The 20,238-nt window shown below is 39.1% G+C and overlaps 1 protein-coding gene across 3 annotated transcripts in view; it reads left to right on the top strand.

Annotated features, from left to right (window-relative positions):
- Positions 1–11,101: 11,101 nt before the first annotated feature.
- Positions 11,102–20,238, top strand: part of rho-5 (rhomboid-5) — a 46,496-nt gene continuing 37,359 nt past the window's right edge. For 2 of the 3 annotated variants that reach the window (XM_089234169.1, XM_089234168.1), the window contains exon 1: positions 11,102–11,685. In XM_089234169.1, the coding sequence (XP_089090295.1) occupies positions 11,623–11,685 (63 nt within the window). In that variant the 5' untranslated portion in view covers positions 11,102–11,622. Of the gene's footprint in view, positions 11,686–11,896; positions 11,984–20,238 lie in introns of those variants that run through there. The other variant, XM_089234170.1, reaches the window with a different exon arrangement.

Below are 20,238 nucleotides of genomic sequence, written 5' to 3'. Positions count from 1 at the left end.
ATATGGTCTTCCGATATGGGTCGTTCAAATCCACCAACACCCAATGTCCCTTGTGTACGACCCAAACTTGATATGCGCCAGGTCTTCCGAGAAGGGTCGTACAAATCCCAAACTTTGATCGTATAGGCTTCCGACATGGGTCGTACAAATCCACTTACAGTCAGAGATTCATGATCTATTTGTTACTATGCAAGTTTAATTCCCAAAGGCTTTGGAGATAGGTCGTACAAATATACACTTACAGTCAGGGGATCTTGTGCTACGACCCACTCTTGATTCGCGGAGGCCTTCCAAGAAGGGTTGTATGAATCTATTCACAGCTGGGGATTTTCGATCCACGGGTCACCCCTTAATTTTAATTCTCAAAGGCTTCCGAGATGGGTCATACAAATCCACTTACAGACAGGGTTTTTTTGAGCTTTTCTTTTTTCTTTTTTTTCAAACCGAGCACAACTCAGGTCTATCGCCATGGGCAATTTACTACCTAGTGCGTTGCGCCGGAAGTCTAAGTGTGTGTACCTTACAGTCAGAGTACGTATCTAGTGTTGTGCCTGATTTTCCAGTTCTGCTATCTATATTTCAGAAGTGAAGTGAGTGAAGTGTAATGATTGAATATTTGTACTGTTTGTAGGCCTGTTGCTCTGTGTGGCGAGACTTTTTAACGGGGAGATCGGTTCGCATTCACGCCTTAAATTTGGGAACCACTGTGGCGACGGTGGGGCTCGAACCCGGGTCTCCGCGATGAGAGTCTGTCACTGTGACCCACTCGACCACCACAGCGGCAGGGTTTTTGAGCTGTGGGTCATGACCCAAACTTGATTCGCAGGGTCTTCCGAGAAGACTCAAATGAATCCACTTACAGCCAGAGATTCCTAAGCTATGGGTCACTGCAATAATTTGATTCGCAGGGCTTCCGAAATGGGTCGTGAAAATCCTCTTACAGCTAGATATTCCTGAGCTATATGAATCACGATCCTAACTTGATTCGCATTGGCTTTTGAGATGGGGGGGGGGGGGTCGTACCTAGTATACAGTGAGTGAGAGGCTACTAATGTCTCTACTTCAGTGCCTCACGCCACAGTGCGCGAAATAAGGAAGTCAGGGTCGTGTCTCCAGTGGTGTAGATGGTAGCATGCTTGCCCGGTATGCAGGAGGGCCTGGGTTCGAGTCCCGGCGGAGACAAGATGACATTTCTTTCAGAGTTCACCTCAGCATAATATCCAGAACATAAAATGTTTCCTTGATTCAAGTATTACGTCAGCAGATTTTTAGCCATATTTTTGACCCCAACGCCAGACGATAAAAAAAAAAATTTTAATGCTAAAAATATTTAAAAACAAATTAAAATTTCTCAATAAAATGCCTTTATATGTTATTATAATTAATTTCTGTTAATGTCAATGCTATTTGAAGGTTAAAAGACCTCCAAATTTCCTCTAAGGCATATATGCTAAACCCATGACCCGTGGACCAAATCTAGCCCTTGATGTGGCCCGTCATTTCAAACTGATTTTGTAAAAACGAACTAAGCGGCACACTTACAGATCGCTTAAGTGACCCGTGGCACAATTCCAGAGCATTTAAGTGGCCCGTGGCACATTTTCAGATCACTCAAGTAGGTCCATGGCACATTCAAAGATCACTCAAGTAGGTCCGTGGCACATTCAAAGATCACTCAAGTAGGTCCGTGGCACATTCAAAGATCATTCAAGTAGGTCCGTGGCACATTCAAAGATCACTGAAGTAGGTCCGTGACATATTCAAAGATCACTTAAGTAACCCGCGACACAGTTCCAGAACACTTAAACGATCCGTGGCACATTTAGAGATCCCTTGAGTGACATGTGGCACAAATTTAGAGCACTTAAGCGGACCCTCGGTGGGGTTCTACATCACTCAAGTTACCCGCGGAACATTCCCAGATTACTTAAGTGATCCCCGGCATAGTTACGGATTACTTGGATGATGCGTTGCACAGTTCCAGAACACTTAAGCGGCCTGGAAACATTTTCAGAGCACTTGAAGGATCCATGAAACATTTAGAGATCATTAAAGTGGCTCTGTTCGGGACTTATCAATAGGAAGAATGTTAGTTCACGTGCCCACAAACTAGCGAAAGATTTTTCTCGTTTTTGGCGTACCGAGTAAGATGCCATAAAGAATATTACATATTTTCATAAACGGTGGTTGATGATGTAAGCATTATCCACCCCCACCCCCCTGTCATCAAAAGTCAGCAAATCGGAAACCCCCCCCCCACCCCATCGATGCTGACGTAATACTTGAATGACCCCAAAGACAAAAATGTTCTACGTGATCCACGAGAATTACGAAAATTATGTTCTAACAAAAAAAATTGTTTAGAAACACCACAGTTTAGTTTAGTTTGAAATCGAGCACGACCAGGCTTTGTCGCTTTTGCGATATAAGCTCATTGATCGTGAGATCGTGGGAGTGCCGGAGAAAACACAAACCGGCAAGCCGGCCGGGAAAGCACACCCAACCAACAGCCCCTGGGACAACCCCGCCCACAGCCGCAACTAGAGGAAAGCAGACGGGTCTCGTGCCCCGGACGCTGGACCCGAGAGGGCGAAAATTTCATTCTGAAACCTCTCCTACAAGGGGGGCGTCAAAATGCGCGCTTGCCCCGGGTACATCTAGTTACGGGCCCCCCCTCCCCACCAACCCCCAAGCAGCATAACCACATCCCATACCCCAAACCCCCATTCCCCGGGCACATCGCCGCTCGACAAAGTCAGGGCGGCACCCGCGACAAGGCTCTGCCGGCGCCGTTGCACGGTGCCCCGAGACACCCCCCCCCTCCTAAGAACCTCTATTGTGGATATGAGAGAACAATTTTACAAGGCGGGAACATCGCCCCTCATCAAGGAAAACATGGAACGCCTCGCGACAAGGGCTTCAATCGGCGCGTTATTCTTGACTACGTATGAAGTTATTTGATTTGTCGACATGCAATCTTGTTCTTATTTCCTGCACCTCCGAACTGTCTGGTCTCCTGTCCTTTTAACTTGGAGTTACATGCGGGTGACCACAGTAACAGGTGCGAATCTTATCTTAGTCGGTTCACGAGAATGACATCCTACGAAGATCACGGTAATTACGAAAACTTTATTTGGAAAGAAAAATCTATCATAGATGCCACACGAGAATTATGTTCCAGGGAGACTCCGGGAATAACGAAAACTATTTGGAAAGGCAAAAGGTCCCACATTCTAGAATGGTACAAACGAAAATAAAAAGAAGTTCCGGGAAGACCACGGTAATCACGAAAACAATTTTTGTAGAAGGCCACAAATCTCAAACTCAGGTGAGCGCGGGGGTCACAAGAATTACGAAGATTGTTCTAGTGACACCATGGGAATCGCGTTTTTTTGGATAGAAAAAACCGCATCCAAAACGTACACGAGAATGAAAAAAATTGTGTTCGGAAGACCACGGTAATCACGATCACTTTTTTTTTTTTTTCTCAAAAGGCAAAAAATCTTGTAATAGGCAGTATACAAAAATTACGATGTATTCTAGGAAGACCACACGAATCGCAAGCTTTTTTTTTTGGAAAGGCAAAAATCTTATCCCACGTGGTCAACGTGAAGTAAAAACAATTGTTCTAACAAGACAACGGGCATCGCGAAAATTTTTTTAATTAAAAAATCCTATCCTAAAAAGGTGCACGAGAATATAAAAAAATTCTGATAGAAAGACCACAGGAATCGTGAAAAAGTCTAGAAAGGCAAAAAAATTTCCTAGAACGTACACAGGATTCAAAATTAAATATATTCCGGAATACCACGAAAATCCCGAAAGCGTTTTTTTAGAAAGGCACAAATATCATACTAGGTGGTCCACGAGAATTACTAAAATTGTTCTAGGAAGACCATGATAATCGCGAAAGCTTTTTTTGAAAGGAAAAAAATTCTATCCGGGAGGGTACACAATGAAAAAAATGCTCTAGGAAGTCAACGGGAATCGTCGCGGGAACACAAATATCTCATCCTCGGAGGTTCACGAGTTTACGATTATCGTGTTCTAGGAAGACCACGGGAATCGCGAAATTTTTTTTTTTCTAGAAAGGTGCAAATCAATCTCCTTGGCAGTTCACGATTCACGAGGAATTAAGTTCTATGAAGACCTAGGGAATGACGAAAATGTTTTTGGGAAGGCAGAAGTCACATTCTAAGGTCCACAAAAATTTTGAATATTGTTCTAGGAAGACCACAAAAATCACGAAAACTTTATTTGTAAAGAAAAAAAAAAGTTCTGTCGGATTGCACTGTACATAAGTAAAAACAGGAAGATCACGGTAATCGCGAAAACGATTTTTTATAGAGGTGCAAACAGGGCCGCAAGTGGAGGTGGGGGGGGGGTGCAGGCAAGTCTGGTGCTCTGGACGCCGGACTAAAGGGGGCTTCACACACCCCTGACCCAGCCTTTTCGCCATACAGGATAATTAGTAAATCGGACGTCGTCATCCCGCTCAGCACTCATTTAGACTGGCGGGCAAGACGGGAAATAATTCCCCGAATCGAGAGTCGGCAAGACTCTGATTCGAGGGGGGGGGGTGCCAACCCTCTTAATGTGCGTCGCATGGTTTTTGGCTATAGCTATAGAGCTAAAGTCGCTGACCCCAGGGCTTAGTGCTGCGTGCACCAAGCTGAAACCTCACCCCACTGTATCGATCCGGAGAACCCCGGCCTGTCAACAGTAGGGTAAAACTAACCTGTCTCACAACGCGACGGTTGGACTAGAGGGGTGTAAATTTTACCTTTAACCTCTCCTTCAACATTACGAGGGGCACCAAAATGCGTGCTTGCTCCGGCTGACCAAGCATGTAGTTGCGGCCCAGGGTGCAAATCTTATCCTAGTCGGTTGACGAGAATTACGTTCTAGGAAGACAACGGAAATCACGAAAATGTTTATGTAAAGGCAATGAATGAATGTGTAAAGGTAAAAATCTAATCCAGGCGATCCACGAAAATTACTATACTCATGTTCTAGGAAGACCACAGGAATCGCGAAAACTTTATTTGGAAAGGAAAAGGTCCTATATTCTAGAATGGTACGTCTGGTGCACCCCTGGGCCACCGCTAAGGGGTATACAATGCCATGTTCTAGATAGTACCTCATTGGTGCACCCCTGACCTACTCGAAAAGTGGATTATTTTGTAAATCATGCGCTGCAGTCCTGCTCAGTATGATACTTGGTCTGGGAGGAGGGGAGGGGAAGTGCTATCCCTCTTAATGTCCATCGTGTGGTTTTGGCTAAAGATAGTTCTATAGCCTTCAACCGCAGGGCTTAGCTCTACATAACGACATATTCTAGATGGTACACGAAAATTTAAAAAATGTTCCACAGAGACCACGTTAATCGCGAAAACAATTTTTAGAAAGGTACAAATTTTATACTATTTGGTTTTCACAAGAATTACAAAGATCGTATCAGGAAGACCACAGTAATAACGGAAACTTTTTTTTGGGGGGGGGGAGAGTGGCACACTGCCCAGTCTGGTTATTTCCGAGAAAACGTCAATCGTGCATAATAAATTTAAATGAAATTTTTCGTACTATAGAATGCTGTGATGGGAATCATCGGAACAAAATTTCACGTAAGTTTAGAATCCATATCAAAATGAAGATCGGTCTGAAGTTGGCTTCTCGGCTACTAAGGAGGGGAGAATGGTGGAGGAGAGACAGAGAATAAGAATGGATGAGGATACGAACTTTGAAACTAATACTGGGGTAGGCAATAGATTGTACTTGAAAAGGAGTGTGCGCTCGTGAAATGGTGCCGAGCGATTTGAAGTTGCCGGTGTTAGACAAGCGCTAACGAAGTGCGACCCGTCATTCATAATAATCGGAACGAATGCGCATTTTTTTAACAGGTTTACAAAAGTCGGTAACGGAAAAACAGTAACGAAGGCATGAAAGTGACTGTCCAGAGATGCAAAGGAGAATAAAGGTCCGAGAAAGTACGTTTGTGCAGAGATTTTGATGAGGCTCGGCTTCCTAATTATAATTGCACTTCATTGGAGATTGCGAAATGTGAGCGAACGTTTTCAAATTTTCAATACTTTCCATTGGTTTCCGTGGGGCTCGGTTTCTTGTGAAATTTGAGTGAACCTTTTCAAACTTTTGTATAGATTTCCATTGGTCTTCGTGGGGCTCGGTTTCTTGTGAAATTTGAGCGAACTTTTTCAAACTTCTCAATCCCTTTTCCATTGGATTCCCTGAGGCTCGGTTTCTCGTGAAATTTGACAGAACGTTCTCCAACTTTCGAATCCCATTTCCATTGGTCTCCGTGGGGCTCGGGTCTCGTAAAATTTGAGTGAACCTTTTCAAACTTTTGAATTATTTTCCATTGGTTTCCGTGGGGCTCAGTTTCCAGTGAAATTTGAGCGAACGTTTTCCAACTTCTGTATCCCATTTCCATTGGTCTCCGAGGGGCTCGGCTCTCGTGAAATTTGGCCGAACGTTCTCCAACTTTTGAATCCCATTTCCATTGGTTTCCGTGGGGCTCGGTTTCTTGTGAAAATTGGGCGAGCCTTTTCAAAATTTTAATCTTTCCATTGGTTAATCAGTTTCTTTTGAAATTTGAGCGAACGTTTTCCAATTTTTAATTATTCTTCCATTGGTTTCCGTTAGGCTCGATTTCTTGTAAAAGTTGAGCGAACGTTTTCCAACTTTAAAATTTTTTTTCCGTGGGGCTCGGCTACTTGTATTTGAACGGACTTCCTATAATTAAAAAAAAAATTTTCATTGGACGAAATCCACTTGATACAGCCCCGTCAGATGTCACCAGAGTTTCCCGAGCGTGTCTTGTGTTGCCTGTACGTCGTATTAGCGGCAGTACTGCGCGTTGGTTTTGAGTTCGGGCCCAGTGTTTTTTTTGCAAGGGACAGAGCGGGAGCTATGTTTGGTGTTAAGGTCCAGTGTTTTTGATGTCATACTCTTCGTCATTTTCTGTTCTACGCATTCTTGCCCGAATTTTTTTATTCATTTTTATTATTATTGCTCTAACCTCAAAATGAGTTATAGCACATATACTCTTCCACGCAGCACTTGATTCACTGAGGTTTGAGTTTATATTTTAAACACTTAAAAATATACAAGGCTGTAAATTTAAAAAGTGTGAACATTTCTAGATTTTTGTAAATCGTCGCGATATATGAGTGCAAAGTACATCCAGAATAAGAAAAATTTGGCACGAATACGTAGAACAGAAAATGACAAAGAGTATGACATCAAATACATCGTGCCCGAACCCAAAACCAACGCGTAGTACTGCCGCAAATATAGGCAACGCAAGCACACTCGGGCAACTCTGGCGGCATCTGCCGGGGCTACCCAGACATATTGTACCCACCCATTCCCAATGTTGCGGCGGGCGCCCAAAATTGAACTTGCACCGACCGACTACATTTGTTGGAGAACGTTCGCTCAAATTTCACAAGAATTCGAGCCCCATGGAAACCAATGGAAAGCACATGATTTAAAAATTGGAAAAACGTTCGTTTAAATTTTACAATAAACCGAACCCCATAGACGGTCATTTTTGTAGGTCATTTTGTGATAAATTCGCATTCGTTCCGATTAGAAATGATGGGCTCGCGCTTCAACTTCAGCATACACTTTGTTACCGCTTGTCTATCAACGACAATTTCGAACCGCTCAGCGACATTTCATGAGCTCTCGCACCACTTCTAAAATACAGGGTTGGCAAAAGGTCAGTGGAAACTTAAAAATAAATAAAAACTGGAAAAATAACCGAAATAAAAAACGGTTTGCAGGGTTTACACATCCGATAGGTGGCGCTGGAACGAGCGACTTCGGTGGAAATATGCTAATGAACTTGTGCTCCTAATCCCCAACCAGTTCAACGTTGTAAACCGTGTATGTGGACCTGCTGCATTCTGCCGTTGCTGGATTTGTGACTCACCTGCAATGTGTTATGCCCTGTGGTGGTGGTCATGTGGAACACATACGGCTGTAATAAACGATTTAGAGGCATTCTGTTCGTTATTTGCGTATCTTTTCTTTGACTTGTGTACGTCAGTGCCACCTATCAGCTGTTTGTGTTTTTTTTTTCCTATCAAACAAATTCCCGTGACTTAGCGATGCTAACCCTGCAAACCGTTTTTTATTTCGGTTATTTTTCCGGTTTTCATGAATTTTTGAAATTTTTACGGACTTTTTGACCACCCTGTACATTCCACCCCAAAGCTAGTTTCAAAGTTCGTATACTCATCCGTTCTTATTCTCCGTCTGTCCTCCACCATTTTCCCCCTCCTTAGTAGCCAAGAAGCCAACTTCAGATCGATCTTCATTTTGATATGGATTCCAAACATTCACTTACGTGCAATTTTGTTCCCATGATCCCCATCACAGCATTTTATAGTACGAAAAATTTAATTTCAATTTATTATGCACGAGTGTCGTTTTCACGAAAATAATCAGAATAAGCAATGTGGGACACTGCCTATCTGTCAAACCAGACACGACCCGGGCTCTGCCCCTTCTGGGATGGACACTGCCTATATCTAGGACACTCTTTTTCTTTTATTATTAAAAAAATCCTATCCTAGGAAGTAGACGAGAATATAAAAATTGTAATAGGAAAACCACAGGAATCGCGAAAACGTTTTTCAGAAATGCACAAAATACCAGTTATTCCCAACGTGGGCGTTAACGCCCCCTAGGGGGCGATCGAATGTTCCAGGGGGCAGTAGAAGCTACGAGGATAACATAGGATTCTATAGGTTAGATTGCGTTGGAGGGCGATGGCAGAAAAAAATTTCTGAAGAATTAGGCGACGGAACAAAAAAGGTTGGGAAACTATGTGCTAGATCATAGTTTTGCATGCATTTACATGTAAATGACCAAAATAATGACTATAGAGTGAGGAACCAGGTCAGTGGAGTGACCTAGATCGTATGCAAGCATGTGAATTACCAAAAGCGTGACCTACAGTGCGTGCAACCATTTAAATGACCAAGAAATGACCTACAGAACGAGAGACCAGGTCAGTGACCTAGAGCATATGCAAGCATGTCCATGACCAAAAGAGTGACCTACAGTGCATGCAAGCATGTCCATGACCAAAAGAGTGACCTACAGTGCATGCAAGCATGTGAATGAACTAAAGAATGACTTAGAGCACGTGTGAACGTGTAAATGATCAAAAGAGTTACCCGGCAAAGAACCATGATAGTGAAGCAATCAAAAGAGTGACTTAAACTAAAATGTGTGCAAGTGACCAACACAGTGTGCAAGCTGCAAGCATGTGAATGACTTAAAGAGAGTTTGAGCGTTGGAGTGATCAAAAGAATGACTTGGAAACACCCCAAGTAGTCGCCTGACGTCAAATATGACGTGAAAATTTGGTCATTTTCTCTGAATGACGTCAGTCAAAAAAAAAATCACGCCATTTCAAAGTCATTTAAAGACCACGAACAATAAAGGTCAGGAAATAACGTGATTCTTGATGACCCAAATGAAATATCAGGTCATTTCATGACCTTATTAGCCATGAAGGTCATGAAATGACGTGATTTTTTATGGCGTAAACGATTTTGCGTCATAAAAATCACGAATTTCTTTCCAACTGAAAAATTCTGTTCCGGATGAAAATATCAAAATTATCCAAAATGTTTGTTAATGAACCTTCAGAGGGCGTTTCAAAATTACCCTAGGCCTATTCGTTACTGGTTGTCACAAGATAAATGAAGTACTTTTAATTGCGATTTTGTTTTGAATGGAAATGCAAAATTTTTCAATGAGCAATTGTTCATATAAATTTATCAACGTACGTTATATAAATTATAATTGCATCCATATCATGTTTTTTACGGACGATCAGAAGATCTGTGAAATCTGTCAAAAATTCAAAAAGATGCAACGAATTCATTGAGCTAAAAAAAATGAATTTTTTAAAAACTTTTTTTTTCGATAATAATAAATAACGCAAATAATTATATTTATAATTATATTACTATATTTTTCATGGATAAAAAAATAAAATAAAACGAAAAAAATAACTGCCATCGGCTAAACTCAGCAAGAGATTAAACGGTAATTGTAATATAATTAATCAATACTTTTAAAGTCCTCATTAAATAACACCAGCTGGTTACTGCTATGATAGCGCGATCGGTAAAGGCATGGCGTGAGATACATAGGGACAATCCGACCTGCCTCAGAAAGTGATACTTCCCCCCCCCGTCTCTCCGAATAGCGCCATCTAACTTCTGAAAGTCTAACTATTTGCAAATGGTTATTTTTTGACGTAATTTTTGACGTTTCCAAAATGGACATAAGGACCATTTTATCACGTCATGTTTGAGACATTTTATGACTTCCAAAAAAGTTTTTATTGACGTCAGGCGACAACTTGGGACGGTGTCCTTGCAGGAGTGGATGGAGGCCAAGCGGGTATAGCACAGTGCGTCGAATTCGAGGGAGAAAAGTATAGTCAAGAAAATACCTAGAATACCTAGAATAGGAGAAGGGCGGCAAAATTCGCGTGATCCGTAGGCAGAAAACCATAAATACGCCTCTGTTCGCATGTCAAACTTGCTGTAAGGGTGCTCTTCTTTTGATGATGGGCACAGGAAATCGTCTTGACGGGAAAAAGGTTGAGACCTCTGTTCTGGAAAGACCACTGGAATCGCGAACATGGTCATAGGCGGAGCCGGAAACTCGATAGGGGGAAAATGGGCAATCGTCTCGGGTGCAAGTTATGGGGGGGGCGGCAAATTTTAGGGAAAAAACGAGTACATTATTTTGCAAAATTATCAAATGTTATAAAATGTTATAGGGGAGGGAACTTCAAAACAAAGTTTGTCCCCCCCCCCCTTATAAAAATTTCCAGTGTCGTCCCTGTTCATATGGTCACAACGAGACTGTCCCGTAAAGTACGGGTCATATGGTCATTCCAGGAGAAACAGGAAAAGCGGAAGTAGGAAAAAAGGGGGGATGTGGGCTGGCATACCCTTTTCCCACAAAGAGCCAGTCGATATTTATGGCACATCCGTGTTTGCTTTCCAGTTAATGCAGTGTCTGCCCTATATTACTACAGTAGAGAAGAGAGAGCTGGAGATAGATGGCCACATCCTCTTCCTTCTTGTTATTGTGTTGTGGTTTTTTATCCAGGAATATCCGATTTTGAAAGAAGGGGGAAAAAAAAACACCAGACGACCGCTTCAATAAATGGAAATTCTTTTCTGGATTCACTTCAATGGAGGATTGTGATGCGGTTGATTCTTTCGAGGGAACTAAACCAGTGACAGCAGAATAAGAAGAAAAAAAAAGAGACCCAGCGAGAGAGAGAGAAGCATTAGTAACAGGGGAACTGACGAATCACTGCGTTGTAAACACCTTTGGAGAGATTGTGTGTGTGTGTACAACAGTGAAGCCAACTTGTGTGGTGGTTTTTTTTTTCCCCCCCTCAATTTTTTTTGTTGTTATTTTTTTGTTTTTGAGAAGAAAATAATATATAATTACATCATTTGTGTGTGCTGTGCTCGATGGTTTGCATTCATCAGTCGGGAGGGGAGTTGAATTCATTTCCAAATGTGTGTGTTTTAAGATGAATTTTAAGATTACTTTATGTTTGATGCACTCCCATTCAGAAACGTTTTCGAGACTGCATGTGGATATTTCGATCATGCTGTGAGTATAATGTCGTCCGCTTATTTTTAGGCTTAGCTGTCGTCTGCTTTTTTTTTCGTGCGTTGATTGGATATTTGTTTATATATTATCCGTACGGTTATCTGTTATCGTTATTTTTTTTTTTTTACCTCCGTGGGTGGAGGGATATAATATCGATGACGTATTTGGTGGATTACGCGTTCATTTTTTTTCCCCTCCCTCCACTCATTCCGGAGCTGGGTATCGATTCAAGTCCGTGTTTTTGTGTTGAATGTAAACATTGCACCCGTAATTATTAGTGGCGATTATTAGTTTTAGGGTTATTATTATTATTATTATTTATAATTTGGCGTTTCGTTATTGTTGTTCTGTGAAGTAATTATTTCAAAACAATTTGATGTTTTTGATATTACAGTCGCTGTGTTTTGAATTTTCGTGTCTATTAATTTGATGTTATTGTGGTTTCTAAGATTGTGGTTTTTTTTTTTTTAAATTATAGTTTCAAGATAAATTAAGATATTGCTTTTTAAAAGAAATAAGAAGAATTTATTCATTGTTGATGATGAGAAAATTTGCTTGTGGGCGGGGAGGGGGGGGGGGAAAGAGCATATTTTTCGCTTATGATCTTACTGGCTGTGTAAAGATCTGAATGACTTTAAGGGCCATGTATGAAAAACACTGATAAAATTATGGTCATAGGCCTATTCTTTTTGATTCGTCCTGATTCATTGACATTAAAACCCTCTCCTGAGAGTAAAAATAATAAAATGTTCTCTGGGGGGGGGGGTATGGCCCCCATATCCTAGAGTGGGGCCCCTAGATCAGATCCTCTGGTGGGCTTCTGATCAGACTTTTTACGGTCCCCTGTATAGTTAATTTATAGTGTGAAAAACAGAAATGACGAGGTTCATCCCAGGCCACAGGACTAGAGCCCTGCCAGTTCCACCTTTGTGGGGGTCATGGGGGGTGTCCCATACCCCCAGGACCCGCTCCCAGTTTGTGGCATCTTCCAATCAACCATCCCTGCCCACGCACAAAATTACATTAATCCGTCACTATCCTGACTTGGGCACGAGAGACCTCTAGACAAAGCATGAATTAGGTGGGGAGGGAAATTACGACTACAGTCAAAGATTGATTAGTCTGTGAATATAATGACACCCTGCTGTCCAAGAAAAAGTATTGGTATAGAGAGGTTATCGTTATATTGAGGGGGTAGCATTATCATTAGTCCTCGCCAAATTTATGCTGTTGTTGGCATCTCTTCTAAATTGGCATTATTGGCACCCACCATAAAATGCATTTGTAAACATTTATTCACAACAAAAAAGTTGTAATTGATTAACCCTAGAATTATACCTAAAAGAAAATCTAAGCTTGTGATACCTAAACAAAACTGTCTCTTAGACATGCAGGTAACAGTTAATGAAGTTCAAGATTACTTAACCCTGACCTGTACAGTCTAGGGTTAATGAAATTCAGTTAGTTGTTCCACACTGTAGAGCTGTTTATTGCACAGCACTTTTTTGTACTGCACCGAAAGTAGTTTCATGATAAACTCCATTAGCACTTTCAGACAGTAGATGGTATAAGATACTGATGTTATTAACCACTTAACAGTTTTGCCCGAACACCTTTGGGTGCTGCGAAAGAATCTTTTTCTGATTTGCCTGTACACCACTCGGGCAGCATATTTTTCTACGCCAATCCTGTTTTGTCTTTTTTAGATAATAGATTATATTTCTCTAATAGATGGCTATAGTCATAAAGTTTGGATCGTAAAACTAGTGTAAACCAGATATTTTTGTCCCGATTGTGATATAGGACTCTACTTATCTCTATATTTTAAAATTTACTATACAAAAGCCGAGTTTTTAAATGAAATATAAATGCAAGTATTAAAAAATTCATGCTCTTTTCTGACATAAATTTCTGTAAATTTATGTCAGAAAAGAGCCAACTTTAAGTAAAAATGCTGTATTTTTTTGCTGTAATTAAAAATTAGCATAAATTAATAAATACAATATTTGGAACAGCTTTAACTAAGGATTTAAAGTTATGCAATCGATTTAAATACAAAATTGTTTATCAAAAATGTGCTTATTTTTTGACAATATGTCAAAAAACGAAACTGTTAAGTGGTTAAACACCCTCGAAAAACAAACACTGAGGAGGAATTTTTAAAAACATATCTAAGGTGATTTTGAGTGAAATGTAAATAATATTGTTATAGGGGAAGGGGGGTGAGTAAAGAATATCATTGCATCGAGAGGAGTTTAACATTAGACTGTAACATCCAAAAAGTTGACTGGCCAGGAAAACCAGACTGGCAAATCCAAACAAAACGATTTGAAAAAATATTGTTGTAAAGGGATTTATCATTATATTGAGTATCGTTGTAGCCCCCAAAGCAGAATGTTTAGCACTGTTCTGCGACGAGCCCTCGGCTGACTGGAAATGTTCTGCGGTAAAAATCCCCATACATGTAATAATGTTTTTTGCACTTTTTCTTAAAATTCTTCCGAATTGTTCTGCAGTAGCGCTAATTGTTCTGCAACGTACGTCACAGATTTTGTCACATTCTGCTTTGGGGGTTGTAGCACGGTTTCACTGTTTTTGTTTAAATTTCTTTTGGCTGCCAAAATCATGGGAAAAAATATGATCATAGGCCTATTTATTCCTCATTAATTGGTGCTGAGATGCAGGGTCAAACTTTGAGGTGGGGGCCTTGCAGCAAGGGTCATGGATAAGGTTACCAGTCATCCTCTTTTTTTTTTTAATGTCATTTCAAGAGTCCTCCTTTATTTTTGAAAATTCACCCATTTGTCCTCCTTTTCAGGTTTCTGGAATTATTTTTATTTTTTTTCTGGGAAAATTTTTTTCACTGTGAAACATGGATATAAGACGTTTGTGTCTTTTTTTTTTCTTTCACACATTTAAGCTCTTTGACAAATCTATGTTGAAATTCCCAGAATATCAAAACCCAATTTGCCTCCAATCAGGGAAGATAGAAAAAGACAGTCTGAAAAACCGTTCTGGAAGAAAAAAAGAGCAACATCTATTTTAGGAATTGTTTGCTCCATTGTTATTGATTGTTTATTCCATTTTGGGTCTCCATTTTAATTGTTTGCAATGAATGCTCCTGAAAGAAAAAAAAAACTGAGGGTAGAGAAAGAAAACATCTTTGCTCCAAGACTCTTTTGCCTCCTGGCAAAATAATAAAACAAGGTTCCCTTCTACCTAGAAAGTCAAGGAAATGAAAAATGGTCAGGGAAATGTTTTGTGGACGTTAAAAAAAATTAAAAATTTTGATTGAATGTAAAGATTTTGTATTATATTTCTGGCTTCCCGAGTTTTGGTAAGGGAAATGATCGAGTTGATTTTGCTGGGAACCAGGACTGTGACAAGTGTCAAAAACTGGCTCAAACCATCAAAAACCTATGATCAATGTGTTAAAATAATTTTTTTTGTCGAGTAGAAATGTTGAACAACCATAAACATTTTTTTATACAGACTGCAGTTTGAAATATTAGTTTATTATAATTATTAAGAACAAAATATTAATTTTTGTATTCTAATTTTTTTTTTGTTTGCAGAAGATTTTATTCTGTAGAAAAACTAAATTACTGCTTAGCATCTCATAAGAGCAATATACAGTCGAATCCTGTTATAGTGAACTGTTTGCTGACCAAATTTAAAGTTCACTGTATCCAAACTTGTTTAAACATTGATATTTCTTAGCATTTGATGGTGATTTTGTTGGAAACATTCACTGCGATAACACACAATTTACTAATAAATTATTAATCACTTAAATAGACATATTAGAAAGGAAAAATTTTGAAGTAGTATTACTTTTATTTTTACATCCTATGGAAAAAATTTGTTATTTCCAATTGACATTTCAATTTTAAGCAAAGTTCATCAATTTTCTTATGAATGATTACAGAAGAGTCCAAAGTTTTTTATACAAATACAAATACAAATACAACGCCACAACAGGCAAATTGCCCAACGAGGTGGCTGACTTAAGAACATCATGGATCCCCGAGCCCTTTTTTACCCTACCTACGAGCCCTACCTACTACTGCTACACCACACATGCACCCCGCCCACAACCCCCCGCGGAACCCCCCAACGAATCGGTACATGCGGGAATGTGTGTGTACGTGTAGTGAAACCTGACGTGAAGTTTGTTCCTGTGTAATGCTTGTTATGTGTCGTGCTGCCATCTGCCACCAGTTTTTTTTTTTCTAACTATGAGTGAAGTGTTATGATTGAATGATTTATCGTTGTAGGACTGTTGCTCTCTGTGGCGAGACTTTTTAACGGGGAGATCGGCTCGCATTTGCGCCTTGAAGTTGGAAACCACAGAAAACCAACTTCAGCCGACCACCACTGTGGGGTTCGAACCCGGATCCTCGCATCGCGAGTCCGTCACTATAACCACTCGACCACCACAGTGGCACCCTACATGTCCACATTTTCCGTAGAAATGTATTCAGAATGCTTACAGCCGCTTTTACTTCAGAGATTGAAGATGCACTTTCTTCTTCTGAGGGAAAGGAATCTTCTTCATCAGCATCATTCTTTTACTTTACTTTGGATACGATGTCATCATCGGTAGGAATATCTGAAGTACACACCTCATTATCACAAGATTCGAAGTGTTCGATTTCATCTCTAAGAAAAAGATTTACACCATGCTTTTCCAGCCATATAGCGATTGGTAGGTTTTCATCTTCGTGGTCTGCAATTCTGTCTCTTCCTTGCATAAGTGTTTAAAATAATATTATTTAAATAGATGTTCTGTTCAGACCACTGAAAAAGTTCACTATATCCCGGGTTTACTATAGCGAGGTTCAACTGTATAAGTAATTTTACTCATTTATTCACACTCGCAATATATCTTAGTATAAATCCAAAGTTTGAAAACACTCCCTCGATTGAAGGTGAATGCAAAATTAATTGCATTTATTAATTCCTGTCTACTAAATCATACCAAGCCATTTTTTTAACACGTTAACTGTTGAGGTTTTTGGCCCACCATTGAAGAGGAAAAATATTCACTCGTAGGCTATGGCCCACCAGTTTGAATTTCTCATAAAATGGCCTGAATCATAGTATTAGACATTGTTGCACATAAGGCCCATTTACACGAGTTAAGTGATTAAGTAGTAAGTTTTTAAGTGCTCAAAAAAAGTGTCCTCATGTTTAAGTGATTTAGTAAATGCCAGGGTTGGCAAGTTTTTGCCAGTGAAAAAAATCGCTGTAAAAATCATAGCAAAAATAGGTTTTTTTTTCCATATTTTTTCCAGTAGCAAAAAATTAAAACAATTCAAAATTTGAACTTTTTTTTTACTTCTGTAATCAGCTGTTTTCCTTTCAAATAGACGAAAATATTGGCGATAAATAAGAATGAAAGACATGTTTTTGCCAAGGAAAAGAAGTTCTTAATAAAGCCCATGTCTTTTCCTGATGAAACCAAACATGAATTGTAACACGGAAGTCAGAGTGTAGAAAATTCCTTTTCATTTCATTAGTTTTGATAAGGGTCAGTGTAGTTAGTGCTATTAAGTTGCATTCTGAAGTATTAAATTGGTAATAGGTCACCATCGTTCGGCAAAGCCCACTGTATTTTAATTTTCAACTATCATGCTAAGATTTTTGTCAAAAACTTTTTTTCCCGTTTGACATCTCTTAAATTAAAAAGCAAACGTTACAATAGCTTGCTATATTAATATTAGATTATGTAAAAACTATTTCCAAGAATTATATAAAAAGAGGTGGCAAAATGTTGAAAATTTTGCTATATGCAAGGTAAGGAAGCTATTACAGCCAGGGTGAAAGCATGTAAAAGCGCTCTAAAAGGACAACTGAAAATGAAAATCGAAGTTGGTTTTTTTTGGCGTGTAGAGCATTTTTCCATTATTGTTAAGGGGGGGTTAATACTAATTTCCATTATTGTTGTTAAAACCATGTTCAAACAGTTTTGCTCGAAATACACACCACTTACACAAAAAAGTTCCCCAATTGATACTATTAATATTATTGACTTCAACAATATTGATAGAGATATGGAAGAAAATACAAATAGTGGAAAACTGTATCCATAAAAATTGTAGTTCCAACGATAATTACATAACATCCATTATATTTATGGTTTAAATTTCTGTTTTCACTTTTCTTCTATTTTTGCAGTTTCTCCATTTTTACCAATTTTTTTCCCGTTTTTTCCACTTTTTGCCACTGTTCTGGCAAAAATTCAATTTTTCCGGCAAAAACCCAGTCCTGGTAAATGCTCATTAAATAATACTAGACCATAGCCACTAGTGCATGTGCATCACGTCTACTTAATCAAAAAAAATATCAGACTATTCTACTTAACCACTAAATCACTTATTAACTAAACCCATATAAACAGCCCTTATCATCTGCATACGTTGGGAAGTACTTGACAACTTGAAATTTAGTTAACTATTTAATCATATTTAACGCATGTAAATGAGCCTTAAGGAGTGATGGGGGAAACTAGTTTCATCAGCTTTCATATCCAATCAGCACTGATAATGAGCATTTGCTAATTTTGGGGAAACACATATTTTCTGGATATTATGCTGCGGTGAACTTGGAAAGAGAAATAATCTTGTCTCTGGCGGAACTCAAACCCAGACCCTCTTGCATACTGAGCAAGCATCCTACCATCTACACCACTTGAGATACGACCTGCCTTTCTTATTTCATGCACTGTGACATGAGGCACTTGAGTAGAGACATTAGTAGCCTCTCTCAACTTCAGGAAATGGCCACCAGGTGGGACGGTTTAGAAAGAGAGATAGGTGGCTTTTTCTCAGCTCAAGATATCAAAGAAACAAATATTTTCTAGATATTATGCTGAGATGAGCTCTGGAAGAGTCCCACCTGGGGGGCATTTCCTGAAGTTAAGAGAGGCTACTAATGTGTCTCTATTTCAGCGCCTCACACCACACTGCATGAAATAAAAAAAGAGTTCAAGTCCCGGCGGAGACAAGATGACTTTTCTTTCCGAGTTCACCTCGGCATAATATCCAGAAAATATTTTTTCTTGATATCTTGGGCTGAGAAAAAGCCATCTATTCGCTACTTTTGTTATGCTGCCCAATTCAGAGCCATATCATTTTTCATGTTGCTGAGGCCTTCAATTTATATTTGGTTGCAATGTTATTTCCAGTAAGAATATTACTTTAAGTACCTAAAATTGTCAACATCTATATATATAAAATTGATTTTCTGTGTGTGTGTTCTCTATACAAATCTACAATTTTAGATCGATCGTCTCTAAATTTTGCATATATATACCAAACGGGACCCGGCTTGACTGATAGGCTACTTTAAAAGTTTGTCAGAGCTGGGCAAATGCACGAAATGGGCAAAAGAACTGTTGAGGAACAATGGTTTCTCTGCCTCAACAATCACTTTTGAAATGTTTACTTTGGTTACCGTGGTTCCCTAACAATGTGTTTCAGACATGTACATGCCTTTCAAATGGTTTGTCACTTCTTTAATGCTGCCAGTATTATGTATAATATTTTTTTTCATTTATAATGTTTTGTCACTTTTTCGATCCTTTCAGTAACTGAAGAAAAACCGGGCAGCGCCGGTTATTACAGCTAGTTGTATATATGGGTGACTCAAAAATCAGCCTAAATCATGTCCCACTGCAATTTACGTTTAATATGTTTGCCATAGAAATTTTTCAGCACTTTTTATTTGTCTTCCAGTTTCTGACAAGTTGCCACTCTATAATTCAGCAATAGATTTTTTTTGAATTTACTCGAACAAATTTTAATTTTCTTAAGGAAATATCCTTGTTATGGCTGTACCAATTTCATTTTTCAAATTTTAAAACAACTTTCTTACCTTAAAACAAAAATACATTTTTTTTCAATAATATATATTTTTAAGACCAGTATACTTTCATATTTCATCTTTTTTATAATTTTAAATATTTTTTATCTATCAGGGTTCGTACAGTCCTTGAAAATCCTTGAAACAAATAAAGTTAATTTTCAAGTCTTTTAAAAGTCCTTAAAAAATCGCTACAGCCCTTGAAAAAAATAATAACCATTTTCAAGTGTTTATAAGTGCTTGAAAATATTTTTTGCCTGAAATTCCTCCATCAGTTTTTGTTTCTCCCCCCCCCCCCCCCCCCAACCATATTCCACTGGTATGAAAATGAGTGGAGCAACAACGATGAGTTACAAGACAATGTTTAAGACAGCACAATATAGTCACGTATACCTGAGGTATTTCTGTGCTTAAAAAGATGTTGCATGAAATCTGGCTGCAAAACGCTGCGCTTAAGATATTGCTTCAAAATATTTTGAACTATTGAATTAAAATATATTAATGAATTTCTGTTGCTTAAATGTAAGCTGATTGTATTTCCTTGATAGAAATATGGCAAAACCGCCAATTGCCACCAAAAATGATGCCAAAGTTGGCAGAAAATAAAGCACCATTTCATTGAAGCAGTATAGATTTAAATGAATTCTATGGGGGGAAAAATAGCGTTAACGTGACAAATGTGTGAAA

Source organism: Pholcus phalangioides, unplaced genomic scaffold (genome assembly GCF_987345545.1).
Source record: "Pholcus phalangioides strain wild (caught in Gottingen) unplaced genomic scaffold, Ppha-v1.0 ptg000008l_1, whole genome shotgun sequence".
Lineage (NCBI taxonomy): Eukaryota > Metazoa > Arthropoda > Arachnida > Araneae > Pholcidae > Pholcus > Pholcus phalangioides.
This window is presented reverse-complemented; position numbering and strand designations above follow the sequence as displayed.